The sequence below is a fragment of the Lissotriton helveticus genome, chromosome 3_1 (genome assembly GCF_964261635.1).
Source record: "Lissotriton helveticus chromosome 3_1, aLisHel1.1, whole genome shotgun sequence".
NCBI classification, from domain to species: Eukaryota; Metazoa; Chordata; class Amphibia; order Caudata; family Salamandridae; genus Lissotriton; species Lissotriton helveticus.
In genome coordinates this window covers 771941670-771962277 of record NC_136061.1, presented here as the reverse complement: position 1 = coordinate 771962277, position 20608 = coordinate 771941670, and the positions used below count along the sequence as shown (strand labels likewise).

Here is a 20608-nt window from a genome sequence, read left to right as displayed (position 1 = left end):
CCCCAGAGGTGGCTGACCCTCATTTGGCTCTGGTGTGGAAAATGCAAATGTATTTTTAAATGACACCACCTATTTGAGACAATGGCGGCCCGTGCTTATGGTGTGTTTTGCTATTCAGAAGAGCGGTGTGGCGCCCTTCATTTCTGATCTTACGTCTATTATGTTTTTTGTTTGTATGGGTAAGGTGGTGCGAAATGCATTGTGTTGTTTGTGTGAACATATCCTCACTTTTGCTGTAGAAGAGACACAATTGCTTTTCCAGAGTAAATAGTACTGCTGATTTTCTCTTTTCACATCCACCTCTCACGTTTTCTTCACATCCTACACTGCACAGTTTGGTTGTTGGCTGGAGCAATGTTTTTTGGTTCAGTAGCTTTCATATATAGTGCGTGGCAGCAATTTCTAGCCCTTAATTTAATTAATACAATAAAAAAATAAACTTACCGGGCATCTCCATTCTCCTCCAATCCCGTGCGTCTCCTCTGCTCTGCAACGTGGTGGAACTAACTTCTCCCTGCTCTTTTCTTTTGCAAAATATAAACGGCCAAATCAGGATACTGGATGCGATGGGAGGCGGCTGACCCTTTTTTACTTCTTTGCACCCTGGCATTTGATAGGGCATGGCACCACCCATGCGCGTGGCACCCAATAATGGATTGCTGCGTGGTGGACCATTGGGACCAACCAATCCTGGCGCTGCAGCGCCAGGATTGGCTAGGGGGGCACAGGTACTATTCGCCCCTTTCAACCCTGGGGGCTGAGGCCCTGGGGGTGCTGTATGAAACAGCAGCCCCCTTGGGTCCCTTGCTAAGGGGGAAGAGTAAGCGTATGCGCTGGCTGAATAAAGCCCATAAATACACATGCACAGTTTGCGCACTACTGCTGCAGCTGAGAGATTGAACTGTCACTCAAGCTGCAGCAGCTCAGCCCAGCCCCACCCCCTGGCGCCGTGCACTCCGATATTTGGGCGTGAGGTGAGAACAGGAGAAGAACAATGTCCTGTTTGTGCTGATTTGCAGGCGCGGTGCGTGCACGCCACAAGGCTTAGTGGGGCTACGCCCCTACACCCCAATGGACGCACCGCGCCTGCCTCCGGCCCTCTATATAGCCTTAATTAGGGGCTCGTCTCACCCCGCTTACTGCAGGTATCACGTGTGGAACTCACTTGTGGCTGCATCGTCGACACGGTCTCCCCCGGGACCCTCCTTGGCTCGCTTTCATTGATGGTGCGCTCCCGGGCCCTTTGTTGCCGCAGCTGGTATCGGGTATATGTTGGTAAGTTACACAGCCTGTTCCAGCCTCTGAGGGACCTGCCCGCCTGATTGCCACTGGTCCGTATCACCCGCGCGTAGTCTTGGTCGCAGACGCAGCCGTCTTGCCTGCGTCCGACCTCTCGTGCTCACCCCCGGCAGACGCCAAACTCTGCAATCGAGCCGTCAAAATTGTAGCTTTCAGCCTATGGCGATCCTCAATGTCCTTCGGTTCGTGCACACACCCGTGGAGAAGACATACCTCGTGTTGATCAGGTAAGAATCACACCATGGTGGCGGAGCCGGAGGGGTTTACCTCCAACCGGCCATCTTGCCTGGCCAGCCCCCCTACCTGTATTTTTACCTGAATTTTGTTCCAAGTAAATCGTCTGATTCTCTAGCGCCTTGAAGATGCTATATAAAAAAATGAACTGAAAATGTTTTGATAATCACATTTCTGTGTACTCTTGTTTTATTTTTAATGTAATGCACAGGTTTTTATTGGGAACTCGTTATAGATAAATAACATTTGTTATTGTTATGAGGTGTCAGGTGGTAGACTGCTCCAAAACCCCACCTACACAGATCTGCAAACCCATACCCAAGAGTTACTCTGCGAGGAAAGAGGAAGGGTGAGCCTCACACCATCCTCTTGTTGCCTGGGGCACACTTTGTAATTAATGAGGCCAAGATAATATACTTCACCAACTTTGGACGCAAGGCATATGGAAGTGTGCCACTAGAGATATGTAATTCGTACACACATGTTATTTGCCATAATCCAATAAATAAAAAGAACCCAAGCTTTCAACATGTTTACAAAATAATGAAAATAGAGTCAAGATTAGTGGGTGCCCCACAGAAGCAGTACACAATGTGTGCTTAAACAATCATATGAATAGGCCTAATGCTCTGCCCTGTACTATTGGGGGAGAAATGCACTGCAGTACTAGTTTATACATTATTTAAGAGATTAAGATGTAGTATATAAGCAATTAAAATACTCTACCGTTATCCAGGGGTTGTCAAGTAGCTCATTAGCTGTGATTCGATAGGCAGGATCCACTTTCATCAGAAGCTTCAAAGTATCCTTAGCTATACAAAGAATAGGTTAAAAAATACATTCAATGAATGCTACAGTATAGGAGACAATATTCTGATACATTTGGTGTTCTTTACATGTAGAAAAAACCTTTATCCTTATGTTACCTCTGCGCTAAAAAAATACATTTATCAATCACATAATGCAGCTCATCATCATTACTTTTAGTGAGAGGGCGGTGTGATGGCTATATAAGCAATACAATACATACAAATAAATGCATCGATTCATATCTGTAAATCTACTGCACAATTAGAATTGCTAATCTGTAAAGTATTACGATCATCACGGGCAGGTTTTAGCGCTGGTGGCGATCGGTGCTTCAATCATTTTGTATGCCTCCACACCCCATGACTGCCTCCTCGGATTCTCTTACTACCACTAGGCAAAAGTGCCCCCTCATCCCTGGAATCATAAGTTATTGCTAAGCACAGCAACCCGCACCCCACACCCGACCCCCACGCCCACCTCCCCCAGGTCAGCGCCCAGTGCGGCCGCACCAGTCGCACTGCCCTAAAGCTGGCCCTGCGATTATCTAACATAAGCCTCGATTCTGTTGTACCAATCACCCGCAAACTAATGTTTTTACTGTATGGGTACACATTTGTGTCACTATCATTCAACTTATCATCACTTCTAACTAGAGAAGGCAAATTCACCTCCCCCCCACGGCAAAATAAAGCTGTACTCTGCAGCTGCTCGGAGCTAAACAAATCTTATAGAAAAATAGAACATAGCTCGAGAAAACACTTGAAGGGGAGAAAACCTACAATTAAACATGTGCATAGCTACTACTCCAAACAAATACTGATAAGCAGTACATACTGAACGTCTATAATTCTCCAGCACTTTGATGAGATGCAGGGCTTGAGAGGCTGTAATAGTCATGTGAGCGAGACAGAAGGTACAGCAAAAAGACAACTCGAAACCGATAAGCCACAATTTCCAGATGTGTTGGGAAGGTTAACAGCATCATGGGAGAGAGCCCCTAACAAGTACAGTGTGTGAATCTGTATTCCACACTTCAAGCACCGCTTTAAGAGACTCCCCATACAGGGGCATCATTAAATTCTGTCGGGCAATATTCGATCGCTGCCACAAGAAAACAGAGCTAATGAAGCCAAAAAAAGCCAATTTTACTATTTTTTCCATCTCCAGAATGCATCGCTAGGACTCAGGAGATCCAATTAAGGGGCAATGTTCAAACCACTTTGGAGATGCAGTGGCTAAAATGATTACACATTGTAATACTCTGACACTCCACCACAGAACTGGATTGATGCTTCACATTGCCCTCAAACACTGCTTCCACTGCTAAATAAAAAGTTTAACTCGTATATATATATATATATATATATTATATATATGAGCAGTACGTTAGTAAATACTGGAACGGTATCCGGTCTAGATATATATGTTTATGTATATATGTTTATGTATGTATATAGCTCTGAGACCACAATTTACTCCTGTGAGCAGCCTCGTATTTATTTTGACCTATCATCTTACTAGGTATTTTCTCTAGAATTACTAGTCGCTGCCTTCAATTCCTTGTGGAAAATGTGTAATATTTTACTTGGCACAAGCTGCAGCAATTTTGGCTGTGGTGTCCACTCAAGTTTCCTTCGTAATTCTTTCATCTTTTCACTCTGCCTGTGCTATCTATTTTAGTTGACTTCCTGACTCAGCTAAAAGCAATATATGTGCTGAGAATGTGTTAATGCCAGTACACCTCTTAACTGTCAATCATTTACTGCTGTCATAAGCACTCCTGCTCCCCCTCCCTTTTTGCTGACCAAGTGGTTGTTCATCTGCCCGTGACTTCAGTGTACTACCTCCTCCAGCACTTGAGAGTGGTCCCACTCATGAGTGATTAATAAATTTGTTATTAATTCCTACTCCAGTGCTGATCTCTACTTTGTTGGTCTTTGAACCCGTGGACAAAAGGGTGACCCTGCACCAGTGTACCGCTAAAAAGGTATATTTCCACAGTTGGCGCCCAAAGTGGAGCCCCATTGGAGACAAGGCCGTCCGAAGGAGTGGTCTTGACAGAGGATTGGAATCTTACTGTGGAAGCGCACTGCACGAGAAGACCTTTGTCTTTGCAGGCTGACGTGAATTTTCCGGTTTTCTTGATTTGACCCTCCAGGTGGTGGCCAGTCTCAACTGGGGTTTTCTTTGGCACACTGTTGTAGTGACCATTAGGTCGACCAGAGATCAGAAGATGGGAGTTGGAGACTTCTGTCTGATAAGGTCCCTAAAGCGGCACTCTTGATTTGTTAAGCCTGGGCTTTTTGTTTGAATTTGTGATTCACTTTTTGCATAAATTGAAGGCAGGTAATGTGGAGATTTTTCTCCTTTTGAAGTATTTGAAGTGATAATATTTAACACATTTTTGATGAACCATTCCTGTTCTCAGCACACTCCGTAGGTGGTGTTGCTGCTCTGGTGTTGCCAAATTAAACTTGAAAAAAAAAAAGGCAGCCGGCTCCCCCAGAGGGAACACCTAATAAAGACATATATGTCAAATATAGTATTTCTTCCATAATGTACAGTACACTGTGGAATAAATACACAAAGAAAGATTCAGATCTACAACGGCCTGTGAATGGGTAATTTTAATTTTAAAAAGGTTCAATATGTAGAGTAGTGTTTATTTGAAAGAAAAAATAGACATGATATGTTTGATTGTGTGCGTGTGTGGGAGAAAGAAGTACGAGAGAGAGTGAAGAGAGCAGAAGTTATAGCAGAAAAAGAAAAACAAAAAAGATATATCAAAAAGTGCTAGAATTAAAAAAATAAAGAAAAGAAGGAAAAAAATAGAAAAAGAAGATAGGGAACATCGATTAGAGATAAATGGCCAGTAGTCTATTAGGCGCCCTATTTATCCCATACTTAATAAACCTCAGGATGACTATTAGATCAACCCCTACCGCCGTATAAATTCCCCACTTCAAGTGCCCCTGAGGATGAGGTTTTTGGTGAAATGAATGGACACCTTTTTGGGAAATGATTCCTATTATTTGTGCCTAAGTTTGGTACCATAACATTTTTGGTAGCGTCTAAGTCTATGTCAAGTTTACCACAACAATGTATTAAGTAAACTTACACATACTATTGAAGAAATCATGCAAAAAAGGAACTGAGAGGGTGTATATAGAAAAATAGATGATTTTATCTTGGTCAAATACATTTCAGGGTACAAATACAAACAATTACAAAAATGAAACAGATAGGTGACACTATTACTCAGGTAACCTCACTGTGACATTAGGAAACACCTTTCTTCAAAGTATTAACTAAAAATAAATCATAGAAGAGAAGATGTAAGTCGACGTTTCGGTCTCTACGTTGTCATACAGGAGACCATCTTCAGGACAAAAATAAATGTTACAGTTGACCCCTTGATATGGAATTAGATGGCGTTTGTGAATTTCCACCTCGGCGGAAAAAAAGGGAGCACGACTTTTATGTGTCCGCAGATCTATTTTTTACAGAATCTCTTTTTATCGGGCTATTTCGTGCCTTTAGTGATGGTAGATGAGGCGGTTCTATCTTGCGCCGCTTATTAAGTTATATAAAGAGCCACAAGATGGTGAACTTCTTGTATGTGCACACTGGTTATCTTCCTGGATGGATTACGAAGCACTGCGCGGTGATGGTGGTCCAAAAAATTGCATGTAATTGAATGGCGCGCTACGTTTGAAGAGACTCACGAAAGAAATAAAGAATAAAAACTCTCCTAAGATTAGACCACCATCACAGCGCAGTGCTTCGTAATCCATCCAGGAAGCTATCCGAACTTAGGCACAAATAATAGGAATCATTTCCCAAAAATGTGTCCATTCATTTGCCCTTAATAAGTTGAAACTCTCTAAGAAGAGATAAAATATTGTGAAATAAATCCCTTGAAGGCATTCATACCTTATCATTTACTTTGCCCAAGCCCTCAAGGGTTGTTTGGGTTGCCCATTTTTCTTTGAGTTTTTGATAAGGAGCATTTATTTGTCTTCAGAAGAAAAAGATAAAGATAAGCAAATTGGGCGGCAGACTCACTCTACTTTATCTAGGGAAGAGAAAGATAACTTGCGGGATATTGCTAGAGAGGAAGTACGTCGGACTACTACAGCAACGGCCCTCACAGTTACAGTTCAGACTTGGGAAGACACCAAACAGTTTTATTTTCGTAGAAAAATTCACTTGGAAGGTAATATGTGGTTGGCGGCATATTTCGAATGCAACAGAACCAGATGATATAAGTACTGATTATAAACAGTTAGGACTTTCCTTTTTTCGAACTTACCTGATTTGATTAGACAGGTGGTCAAATTACGAGATGACACATTGTGTTTGCAAAAGGAGCAAGAATTAGCTAGGATAAATAAAGTTGCAGAAGCAGTTCATTGTCAGGAAAAGAAAGTAGATGCTTTGGTGGATGTGAATAAATCTAGTAATAGTGAGTCTGCTATGAAACCTATGTGTGAAGCTGCACCCCTGTATGTTCCTCCGAAGGGTGCGGCAACCAATAATGATACAACTTTGAATCATGGAAAGTGATATTTTATGTATAATTGTGTTTACACTCCTTGGAGTAGTGTGTGATGGCTCTTCAAGCTGCTCTGCCCGACCCCCGGAAAAAAATCCTGCTGCTTTCTATGAGGAGGTAGAACGAGCCATTAGCTCCTGCACTATGACCTTGTCAGATATTGACATGTTCTTTGGTCTTATTTTGCCTTTTGATATGTGAAAAACAATATGTAAATTAGATGATAATGTAGCATATGGTGATACCTGGGAACATTTAGAACAAATAGATGCGGAAAGGGAGGCTGCGCAGAAACCTCAGAAGGAGATATTAGATCTTCCTAAAGCTATTGTGACTATGTTAAAGATTCTCATACCCCCTGAGAAAATAAATTGGACCACTTTAGCGTCCTGTAAACAGAAAATGGATGAGTTAGTTTCTGACTTCTTTTCAAGGTTTAAGGAAACATTCCATGATTTTAGTGGTCAGTCATTGGCCGATGATACGGGTAGGCATTTGTTTGTTGATAAATTTGTTGCCAATATGTTACCGGAAATAGCTAGTCGCTTAAAGGCCAGCGAGAGTTCTTGGACCACGTCTTCCCCAGTTTGCCTTAAGACTATGGCCCAATATTATGAACGGCAGGAACAGGAAGCAAAAGGCAGGGAGGATAAGAAGGTTAAAGAATTAAAGACAAAAGTTATGTTGGCTCAAGTACATGGTCCACCATTTAGGGGAGATGGAAGAGGTGGACGTGCAATGTATACACCTGGAGTGCCCCCTTTTGCAAGGTCAGCAGGATCAGCGAGGAAGGGGAAGTATGAGAGGACGCACAGGGAATTCAGGAAACAGGGGCGGTACAGGAGTTCGCCCCAGATTTGAAGCAGCAGAACAAGGACCACATTACTCTAATACTTTTGATTGACGAAATCAATATCAAATGTCTGATTATTCTGCTGATGCTCTTGCAGATTCCGATTATGCATAGGGATGTCCAGGATGGGGTAGGGGATTAGTTGAGGTGCCCATAGATCAAATGGGTCCTTAGGTTGATGCAAGCTTCTTGGGATCTACTGCTCGGTTTCTCGTTGACACAGGGGCTACCCGTAGTGCTCTGTCTAAAAATGTGTTCCAAGGGCTCTCCTGTCCGACACAATGATTCGATGGGACACCTACAACTGGCCTACTTTCACAGCAACTTGAATTTGCACTTGACAAATTCACTGCAGCATGTCCATTTTTGCTTTCCCCTAACACGCCGGACAACACTGTGGGTATCGATATGTTTCAATATTTTCGTGCCACAATAACTTGTTCTCCAGAAGGTGTGCGTGTTATTTTAAATAACAATCATCTAATGGTTGAGAGATTCTGTCTTATCAGTGAGGATGCTCATTTCTTGCCTTCCATCATCACAAAGTTTCGTGAAAGAAATTGCAATATTTTAGACAGCAGGTTACCTATTTAGGTCACCTCCTGTCTAAGGGGGGATGTGCACTCACACCAAACCGCATTTAGACCATTCTAGACACTCCTGTGCCCCATACTCAGAAGGACGTTCGTGCACTGATTGGCCTCACTTTTTTCTGTAGGCAGTTTTTGCACATAAACCTTTGTTGACCCTTTTTTTGCCCCTCCCATGGACTGCCGAGTGCCAGAGCGCCTTCCAACAGTTACGCCAAGCACTTTGTTCTGCACCAGTATTAGGTACCCCAGACATGTTGATGAGTGACTATTTGTTCCAGTTAACTGACAGCTTGTCTTCTATTTATCAGCAGGTGCAGGAAACTCTTCCTTCGTGAGCACTGCTATGCTGACAGATCATCGCAACATTTTGGTCACCGAGAGAGGATGATCTGCGTCGCCTGAAGGACCTGAGGAAGTCTTCCCAGACCACACGATCCCTTTACATCTAGATATTTGCTTTGATCCAGGAAGAAAGACATTTCAGAGCAGTAAGAGACTGTTTGAGCCAGTGTCCTAGGTGGTTAAAGACTGACTACAAAGGTGGGGTAGCCTATTACTGACTACTCGTCTCAACGTTAGTGAGGAAACCAAAACCTGCCCAGGACCTTAGGGCATCATCTATTTTGTTGTTTGCCGATGAAAATTAGCTCGCCTACGAAGAAGGAGATTGATGCGACAATGTGCAACAGCTGTACAATCTGCATCCTTGGTATGACTTTGACTGCTGCCATCATCGCTACTGTAATGTGGGTAGTGGAGGAAGTAATGCCTGCAGCCTCCTTACCTAACATTACTGTTACATCACTTGCTGCAAAAGAGCACCATCATTTTGATTTGCCGCAACATGAACTGGGATACTATCAAAATCTGAGAAACAATACATTTCTTCAAATGTTGCATCAGACACACCAGCTAAACAACACTACTAACTCCTGGGTTTGTGGCAAGATTCCTTCTCATCAGAACATAAAAGGAATCCCATTGTCACCGCTGCCAATCTCTAACAATGGCTCATGCCCAGCTTAGTTCAAACTTCTATATGCCTCTAATGAACAAAGTCTGTTACCCCGATGAGGAAGGGGACCCACAAGCCAAAGGAACTGTATGGGAAATGGAGGAGTATCGCAGAGGAAATTCTACCACACATTATGTTTTTCACAACACTCGAACGGCCAAGGGTAACAGGCCTTTTGTCATTGCTGTTACTAGAGCCCGAGCAAATCTTTGTGTGAGCAGTTTTGGTAGTATCCCAGTGGGAAAAAGTGACTGTACCAAAGTATTGAACATTACTGGAAAAAACAATAGCAGTTTTCTATCCTCGCACAACACTTATTTCATTTGTGGGAGTAAAGGCTACTATCATCTACCAATTGGATGGTCCGGAACATGCTATGTGTCCTTGCTTCCTCCTGTGCTCCTAGCACTTGCATCTTTTAATAAAGATCAAAAACTGTTTAATGACATTTCCTTGAACTGATTCAAAAGAACTATAAATAATGATGAAGTGGATCAAACTGACACTGCATCTTTGTTGATGCGGCTTTGAATAGCAGGAAAATCAGGCGCTTACAAACGTCCAAAATGTAAATGCATGTTTAGCAATAGACCGAGAAGTCAGCGATATGATGCTGATCGATATACATGATATTTATCGGACCCTTTTTGAAGCATAAGAAAATGGCTTAGTTTATGCCACAAGGGCTGTCTGTGGAAAACGTGTAATATTTTACTTGGCATAAGCTGCAGCCATTTTGGCTGTGGTGTCCATTTAAGTTTCCTTCGTAATTCTTTTGTCTTTTCACTCTGCCTTTGCTATCTATTTTAGTTGACTTCTTGACTCAGCTAAAAGCAATGTATGTGCTGAGAGTTTGTAGCTGCCAGTACACCTGTTAACTGTCAATCATTTACTGCTGTCATAAGCACTCCTGCTCCCCCTCCCACTTTTCTGACCAAGTGGTTATTCATCTGCCCTTGTTTGTTGAAAACTATTTCTAAAATTGTTATCCCTATTTCTGTTCACATGCTTACACTGCAGAAAAACTGTATAAAAGCCCTGTGTTCTGTGACTTCAGTGTACTACCTCCTCCAGCACTTGAGAGTGCTGTGTGGACGTGGTCCAACTCATGCGTGTTTAATAAACTTGTTATTTATTACTACTCCAGTGCTGATCTCTACTTTGTTGGTCTTTGAACCAGTGGACAAAAGGGGTGACCCTGCACCAGTGTACCCTTAAAAATGTATATTTCCACACTCTGACACGCACATGACTCACTTAGAGTTTTCATTCTGAATTCCCTAAACTCTAGCGAGCATAGAGACAGCAGAAACTCTTCAGATTATAAGTGGCTAGGCCAGTGGAAGTCTGACAAATCTCTGCAAAATAGTTCTACCCCTAAAAAAGGTATACAAAAGGCAGCCACATTTAGAAAGGCTAATACAATGCCTAGTGTGTATGAGTTACAATCTTCTGGGGAGGAAGAAATGAAAGACATCAAATCTACCCTGAAATATCAACATACTGCACCTCTAAGTCAGAGAAGGGAAAGCAGGACACACAGGATATATTATTATGGTTTGGCAAACCCAATGTTAGAGTCTATGTCATACTGCTCAATTATATATGATCAGACCACACTGTTTTTGCTGAATGGGTGGATAAAAGGTCTCTAAAATGACTAAGAAATTTACAGAGAACTGGTTCTGATAAAAAAAATTACTGCCATTATAAAGGCAGTACAGCAGGGGTGTCTGGAGTAAGGAACCATCCCAGGTTTTAAGGATATGCGCGTAAAATATAATAACATTCAATACTTTACATAGTCACTGGCTACCATATAAATTTGGCATCGATTTGACTTATATAATGAATGTTAAGAGCACTAGAAACACGCAAAATTTTAAACTTATGAAATATATAAAAGAAAAGAAGAGACTTCTTGCAACTTAGAAAGCTTTGAGAACAATGTACACAGAAACAACATCTGGATCACCATTGAATTGCCTGAAAAGAATGCTGACCTTCAGATTTATATAATTAAATTATTGAAAAGTGCCTTGATTTTCGATAGAGTGAGCTAGATGAACAATGAGCCATACAGAGAATTTAGAGGTAAGCCCTTTATCAATCTAGGAAACACATTAAAATCCGGTAACATTCTTGCCAACTTTCTTAATTACTCAATGCTGGAAGTGATTCTCTTCCATCTACTGTGGATAAGCAACAGATTTTAATATTATCAGCCTTATCGAGAAAAAACACTAAAGACAGGGAGATTTAAGGTGCTCCATTTACAAATCTAAGCAAACCAACCTGTTTGTTTGCAGCATGCAATGACGCGAAAAGTAATAACAAAGACACTCTCAATTTTCTATTTGCAGCGGCAGAATCCAAAAAAGTAGAATCAACAAACGTAAGATACTGAATGGGTTTCACAAAGGGTTCTTTTTCATATAAAAACTGATATGCACATGTCCGATTCTAGCTGAAAACAAGTAGATAAAAGCTGCCAGACTTGTAGTTACAATGCATTAGATTTACTGCCCTTTCTACCATTTTGCCATTAGGTCGACCGTCAGTGCCATGCACTGTCTGCAAGACCTGCTGTAATCAATACTACTACTCTATGCCCACCTGCTGCTTCTCATAGGCTCAGTGCAGCCTCGGTCTTCTTTCCTGCTTGCTAATTCGTTCCTGTAGCCGATACCACCCTTCCATATGAATAATATATGAGGACACTACTCAGGGAGTATACTTCACCTCTCCTATCTATGCACAAGGTTTAATCCCATGCATTATCCTCATACTAAACAATGGCTAACACACGCACAAGGACTGTATAAATACAGCACCTCTTGCTATCAGTAGTTGGAGGGAACCAAGACTTCAAGGCTGACACACTGACTAGTGACGCTGAGGCTCCTGCATGCAGTCGCTATAGCTGACAGTGGTCTAAACATCCCTTGCGCGGTGTCCAACTCAAAACCAAGATGAGGTCCCACACTCTCATTATTCAGGTAATGGGTTTCGACTAAATCCTAGCGGGATTCTTGGCTCCTAGGCTTATTAGCTCTTTTGCACCTACTCACATGCTAGGTACACTTAGGTACATCTAGACAGGCATCGTAGGAGTATGAACTTTATTTTATAAATGCATTTTATATTCATGTATATGTTCCTGACTATTGCAAAATGTTAGAACTGTACTATTCCTTTGTATTCACTGTACTGATGATCCTATATCTCTGCTACTGTGTAACAGTTGTAGCAGCACATATATTTTACACCAGAACAATGGTGCAATAAATTCTTATATTAAACACGCTCGACTGTCTCTGAGACCAAATGAGCAAGCACGAGTGACTGGGTGAAAAGTAGTATATTGTTTCCACGAGTCTGAGGAATCTGGGTTTGTTATGTTCTGAGGTTGCCAAAAACTAATCTCTCTGCTAAAAGAAGATTCTAGTGGCACTGTGAGCTAGGTAATGCAAACAAAGGCTAACATATGCGGTGGGGGTGCACAGGGTCAGTCTACAACCTGACCCACAGTGTACGTTATCTAAAAGCGCAGATCCTGGAGGGGTACTATGGGAACTACATGGCACCACCATCGTTTGGTTTGGTACTTATTTAACAGTAGAATCTGAGTAGCTCAGTCATGCTGATTCTCAGAGACCCCTACTCACAAAAACAACCCAGAGATGTCTGGAGTGGGTTGGCACAAAACTCCACCACAGCTGAGTAGGCGAAAGATCCTATTTATTGGCAGTTGTTTAATCAAGCTTGAAGGACATTTTTCTCAAAATTGTGCAAAACACTGTATCTTAATTTCCTTGGACAGTTATTCAGTGTCTTAAACACAATGACTACTGTAAACGGAGAGTTAGACCCACTGACACAGGCACTTACTCAGTCAGATGACGAGGAATATGCAGATGCAATACATATTGCAGCCAATGTAAGACACGCATTAACAGTTAAGCTCGTCAAACATGGATTACTACCCAGAGGAGATGTAGTAATATTAGAGATAGAGGCACACAGAGACTTCCAAACATAGGTGTTCTATTCATGGATTACATTCCCAGCAGCAAATGCGGTAACATTAACTCTACATTATTACACACATGAAGAAGTCCCAGCGGTCTACACTCCGTTTGGGGAGAATGAAATTTCGCTTGCCTACCAGGAACATATTTTCTGGTTTAATGGTGCCCTACCCCATTCAAGAAAAAGAACAAGACTCAGTCCTTTAGGAAGACCAGGAGCAGCATGGCCGATATTAGCGACCTATGCACCACATCCTGACATTTACATAATTCCAGATAATAAACTGCTTGTTCAACACAAAGAGTTGATAAAACGTAACAGAAATATGACACAATTCATCATGAGGACACTTGCAGTCCAACATACAGTAATTACACCAAATGCAGCTCCTACACAGAGCACAGCTACTAAAATTACTCCACAAACATTATACGTGGTAATGGGTAAATTGCCCACAAAACGTAAACAAATTCCTTTCTGGGTAGCTCAGAAAATAAACCAGTTAGAAGCAGTATTCCCAATTACAACAACATTTGAAAAACGCAGAATGTTAGCAATCTGCTTGCCCATGGGGATTACATCACAATTAGAGGATTCTACATCTTGAGGTAGAGGCTTTGCTGCCATAAATAACAGAACGCATAGTATTCTTTCTTTAGCCGTAAAACCCGATGTATTTAGACATATACAAAAGGAGTACAGAGCAGAGCCTGCCCTAAACTTAGGGATGAAGGTATTAAATACCAACGACCAGGTATCAGCTATAATACTAGCTAACATTAAAGGGGAAGCAGGATCAGTGGCAATCAGCCAACTCTTACAGGAGTTCTCTCTATAAGAACAGGAGAATGAACTACCCAATATCAGTGAAACTGCGTATGCAGAATTAGATAGGGATAGTTTGGGGGGAAAAGCTTTAAAATCTCAACTAATGGGCAATCCCGAAAAGGACACTTCTAAGCAGACACCTACTTCTTCTATAAAGAAGTGGGCTAATAAAAAACAACACTCTAAAGGCAAGAGATCTCAGTCCCGAGGTAGGTCTCCTCCACAGGAGCCCTCTGAAAAGAGGTACAACCTCAGGAATAAGGATAACATTAGGAAACCTGACAGGTATCAGAATACTGATACGCGTTCCTCTCGTTCCTTTCAGGGCTCGATGAAAAGCTCTGAAAGAGAAGGACGGTCAGAACATAGAGAGGAGTGCACACAGTCCAGAGACAAGCAGTGCGCTCAAGACTTTACTTCTAAAAAAGAAGATAAGCCAGAATCAAAACCTCAATTTAAGAAAAAGAAAGTTGCTGGTCTGAAAATCAGACATGCCCAGAATTCTGAGGACACCACTTCTGAACAGGGAAAGGGCTCTGACAATGCTAAACAGTGCAGCAGAAGTAGCAATAGCTCGCCAGAACCTGAAAGAATTTCTGGTGACAGCGGACTTCAATGATTACATCACAATGGAAACACCAGACACCGGGGGTAGCGTCCCACATAAGTTGCATGAAATAACACTCCAGATGGAGGGGGACAAGCAGCAGAAAAGTAAAAGGTCTTTTTTGCAAGAACTTATCATCTGGTTATGACATCCTGTTAGCAGACCAAGATTGGCCGCCTGCATTCGTAATGGAGTGCCCCAGAGGATACATTTTATTTTTTCTGCATTTTCCAACAATGTTCTCGTACACCTTAAACATACACATGCACGGGAGTGTGCAGTAGCCCAAGCTCCAATATTGTATAAAAATCACGCTGGGTGGGATGAGGATTCAACCTACACGTGGTCCCGGTAAAAGTTTCACCTAATGCTCAGAGGCAATACCCAATAAAGCAAGAAGTTAAAAAACATGTCAGGGAGATCTTAGATCTTGAATACCTGGGGGTCATTGAAAAATGTACCTCTGAAAAGAACAATCCTTTGTTTCCCGTCTCTAAACCTGACAATACATATCGTCTAGTTTTAGATTCCAGACATTTAAACTCATGCACAAAGACATTTGCTGTCCAAAATGCACATAGTGCTGCATTACTGAATAACATTGTGTGCAAAAAATACAAAACAACACTTGATATCTCAAATAGATATTTCTGCCAAAATAGCCCTGGTGTATTTTCAGCAAGAGTAACGGAGTTATTTCAAAAATTTGATGAAGAAGCGTTGTCCTATATGGTTGATATTTATCTAACGGACAATGACTTAGAGAGGCATTTGACCAGGGTAAGCACCAATATTATGGGATTTGCCACTGAGGGCTACAAATGTAACTTTAAAAAATCAAAAATAGCCTGCCTCAATGTCCTATTTTTGGGATATGAGCTGTCAAGTGAAAAGAAAAGACTGGCAGCAAACTTTTTAGAAAAGTGTGCACTGATCCCACCTCCGAAATCATAAACACATTTACAATCAATACTAGGACTCCTAAATTTCAGCACAAAATACATTTTAGATTGTGCACGAAGGGTAAAACCTTTCTACGACTTAATAAAACCTGACTTTTCAGCCAGAAATTGGACATAAGAACATACTAAGGAGATTCTAGTGGCACTGTGAGTTAGCTAATGCAAACAAATGCTAACATACGCGGTGGGGGTGCACAGAGTCAGTCTACCACCAGACCCACAGTATATGTTATCTAAAAGCGCAGGTCCTGCGGGGGTACTATAGGAACTACACTACACTGCTGAGGGCTGTAATCTAACTCCAACAGGCCCAATTATAGAGCCAACCCCTGTTCGCATTGAATGTGCAATGATCCTTGTATTGAACTGAGCGACCTTAAGTCCAACTTGAAAGATCTGACTGCAGAAGTCTTGGTTCTTAGGAGAATAGTAGGCACTTTGTTAGACCAGCTGAATAACACCTGTCCACACATGACAGGGGGAGTAAGTTATGGGCCGGAATCTGGTTACATGCACATGACCCGCCAAAATAACAAAGGGGCGACAGGAGGGGGGAGGGTGAAAGGGTGTTTGAATTATGTAAATCTCTGGCACCCTATCTCAAGCAATCTCACACAGCATCAGTTTCTCCAAATTAATCCATCTGCTTGCACTATACGGGCTGATCTATTTGCCCAACCGTTAATGCACTGTAATCCACCTAATTAAGGTCCTTACCATGGTAGAGTAAACGATCTGAGAGAGGTGATGGGCGATGAGGGTTCTACGGAAAGAATACTGAAAGGATGACTGGAAGGCCATAATTATGACATGATTAACCACCATATCACTAACCACCCCACAAATACTCACGAAAGGGGGTATAATATAACATACTCTCATGGGAGGGAGGGGTACAATGACAGTGAAGAGACATCTGGTGGGAGTGCAGGCTCTGGTGTGAACAGTATTTTCCTCAGGGGTGTAAGAGGGTGTTCATGACAAATATACTCAAAATAACTAGTGATCAAGGGGAATTCAGGGACACTCTGGTAAGCAAAGCTATTCACTGGATAAGGCAGGTGAGACAGTGACGCTCAATCATCAGACTAGACATACTAAGTGCGAAGCGTTGTCCAACAAACAAAGACTCAGATTATATTATTACATTAGAACTGGCCTCAAACGATTTGGTACAGGGGTTAGTTAACTTGGAACAACACACACTGCCCCCGATTAAATCGCAGATCCAGATGAAGTTCACCCCCCCGAATATACCTTTTACTAATAAGAATCAACTAAGCCCGCTAGATAGTATCACTAATACCATTCAGCAGGTAGCGCCCGTAAATAGACCCATGTGACAGGCACCAGGATTGTTCTCTAGCAGCGACCTGTTAGAAACACAACAGGAAGGTAACTACCACTGTTTATTTAATAACCCACAGGGGGTTCATACACCTAACGCTGAGAGAGTACAGTCCCGAGTTCCAATATGAACATAAATGCAATTACTCACACCCCAACATCTAACAATGAGGGCAGCCTTCAGGTATTCCATAAACCCCACAGAAAATTGAGACTGCTCTCCAGGAACATAGCAGGAATTAGGCCCAAGATTGCATTGAAGATTTGGGGGGACTAATATATACCTATGACATCTGCCTCTTTGAAGAGACGTGGGCAGTAAATAAAATACATAGAGCGAGGGTCACTAATTATACCATAGAAGCTACCCCATCTAGAAACGGGTGCCCTGCAAGTGGACTAATAATCTGGACCAAAATCAAAAGGGGGGTTCACATTAAATTGTTAGATCTTGACAGCCCTAATCTACTACCCGTGATTGTTAAAGACATAAGGTCCAACCAGTTACTTTTGCTGGTAAATGTTTATAATAGGTTTACCTAACACCAGGACTCACCAACATTCGCACGCTTGGACCAATACCTTGAGATAGATAAGGCATACCATCACCTAGTCGTAGCCGGGAATTTTAATTTAACATTCAAGACTTTTGAAGTAACCAAAAGCATCACGGATGAAGAAGACTCTGAACTGGGCATTCCTTCGCTCAGTCATGGAAAACCAGCAAAGCACGTGAAAGTAGCTCTCCAAGTAGCTTCACTTACAAATATGGGTTGAGGGCTGTGAATGGTCGTTCTACCTCTGACCTTAATATACATCACACATACAGGAGGGCAAATAGTAAAAAATAGATGGATTGATGTCCATCTATGGTCAACCCTAGTAGGAATGCAGGTGATAGAAAGAGAGAATAGTGACCATAATGCCCTCTCTTTGGAACTAAAAGATGTATCTTGTCTAGTCCAACAATTTATGGAAAGTAAATCCTTTATCGTATCACCACTAGTAACATTAGGAATAGGATTAAATGGCCACAAATTGTGACTCGTGAAGAGACCCTGAAACAAATATACACTATAATCAGTGACTCATTGAAGACCTTAGATACCGCTCACATGGAGGAACAAGCAAAAGTAGACACATTCAAAACCTTAGTCAGCAATATAAACAAGTTCTTCTACAAAGCATATACTGGGGAGGGGAAGATCATTAAAAAAAACAAAAGAGTGGTTCAATGGTAATTGTATACTAGCGCGGCAAGCGTTGATGAGAGCAATTAAGACCGGCCATGCCAATATTATAGCCATGGAAAGGAAGGCCTACAAAAATGCACAAAATGAAGCACATTGGACCTCGCTTATAGAGCTTTGGCAAGATGTATTAGCTGCGGCACACACTACAAATAGTAAAGAATTTTGGCATTTAATAGCGAAAGGGACAAAACACCTGGTTCTGGAAGAAGACTTTAATAGTCTCCCACAGACCTGGGAAGATCATTTCTCTGAACTATATGTAGGGCTGGCATAATAACTATAGAGCCCCTGAACCTGGGAAAAGGTGATGGCTGCTTATCCTTCACTATAGACGAAACGCTGGAAGCAATTACGACTATACAGAGGGAGATAGCTCCAGGGTTAGATCTAATACCGGGAGATCTCTACTTATCAGAACCACAAATATGGAGTGTCATTCTTAACTATACATACAATGCAATATTAAAAGGGGAAGAGATACAAGACTCCTGGCTGGGAGCGGAGGTCGTCCCCATTCACAGAAAGGGAGATAAAAGTGACCCGACAAATTACAGTCCCATAAGCCTCATTGACTTTGCGCAAAAAATATTCGGTCACCATTTGTTATTCAGAATAAATGATTGGATAAGGAAGGGGGATTTATTATCACCACTGCAAGAAGGATTCAGAGGGAAGACAAGCACTGTAGATCAATTGTTCCACTTCCTTCTGATTCTTTGGAAATATGTAACAATTGGGAATGGCACTATGATCGATTTGGGGCAAAAAACGCTCCAGAGAAATCCAAAATGGAGGCCGCGCTGACCCTACCCGGAAACAAGGTCATCGCTCTAACACCTTTGGCTTCACCAGGCCAGGAAAAGCCGGAAATGCATCGGCCAGAGAAAGGCCGGGGAGATAAAACAGACCCGACCACAAAGAGAGGGGAGAAGGAGCAAAGAAGGACAGATGAAGAGAGGAGTCGACGAGAGCAACGGAGCAGGTGGAGACACGAGAGCCGGTCAAGGACGGAGGCACCGAGTGTGAGGAGGCACAGGACAAAGATAGGAGATACCGCTTACGGAGAACTGCGGTCGGGTCTGGCACACCTAAAGGACAAGAGGAGGCTGGGACTCCCCTCCCCACAGCCCCAGAGGGTTGTGGGCTCAGGCAAGTGAAGTACATGCCCCGGGTTTCAATTAAGGGTTGGTGGGCAGGGTTGCGGGCCGCTCCACCGTAAAGTGTCACTATTTCCCTCCTTCCCCTTTAGGCACGAAGCATGTTAGGGCACTAGTGAAGGCTGCTCACTACAACCCCCTATCCCTCCCCTTTCTATAGAGAGTGTTATTTCGGACATACCCTTACACCATCTTTACCTTTGTCTTTCTGGTTCCTTTGGGAGGAGACAACCCTGACGACCTGGACGTTGGAAGTATGGAAAAAAGTCGGCCATACATCTCCCTATTGCCTAGCAGGACAACCGGACGAACAAGTTACTTACCTTCGGTAACGATATATCTGTAAGAAACAGTAGTTAGTATTAGATTCCTTACCTTAGAATATCCCCAGGCGTCAGTCTGGATCCGGAAACTTTTGCGTAGCAGTACCCCTGCGCGTCGGTAGGCGTCGTCTGCAGGCGTCCCCTGCGGCTCCGCGTCGTCGGCGTCGTGCGCCGTGATGACGTCGCTGGAGTATATAGACGCCGCCTCCGCGCGCTGACGTCAGTTCTTTGCACACAGCTTTTCCGCGCCAGAACACGCAGAGCCATGTGAGAACTAACACTGGTGCCATTTGAAACTAGGGCCCTGAAAGGGATGTCCTCAACCCTAGGTATCAGTTCGCAGAACGGGGAGGATGGGCGGGGCGGTAAGGAATCTAATACTAACTACTGTTTCTTACAGATATATCGTTACCGAAGGTAAGTAACTTGTTCATCTGAAAGAAACAGGTTAGTATTAGATTCCTTACCTTAGAATAGATACCCCAGCAATACCAACCCCGGTGGTGGGTCTGCGAACCAATACAACCTACACCAGAAAGTCCTGGAGGACCGAACGGCCAAAGAAGCCATCCCTCCGGACTTGACTGTCCAGGCAGTAGTGCCTCGCAAAGGTGTGCAGCGAGGCCCACGTAGCCGCCTGGCAAATGTCCTGCAAAGGGACTCCCCGGCCCAGGGCAGTAGTAGCCGCCGTAGCCCGAGTGGAATGGGCCCTCAGCCCAACAGGAGGCTCCTTCCGAGCC

At 42.8% G+C, this 20608-nt stretch overlaps 1 protein-coding gene across 4 annotated transcripts in view; it reads right to left on the bottom strand.

The window, feature by feature from the left end:
- STK33 (serine/threonine kinase 33) overlaps positions 1–20608 on the bottom strand; it is a 1224797-nt gene that overhangs the window by 302467 nt on the left and 901722 nt on the right. For all 4 annotated transcript variants that reach the window (XM_078680992.1, XM_078680994.1, XM_078680993.1 and 1 more), the window contains one exon: positions 2260–2345. In XM_078680992.1, coding sequence (XP_078537118.1) covers positions 2260–2345 — 86 coding nt within the window. The remainder of the gene's footprint in view (positions 1–2259; positions 2346–20608) is intronic.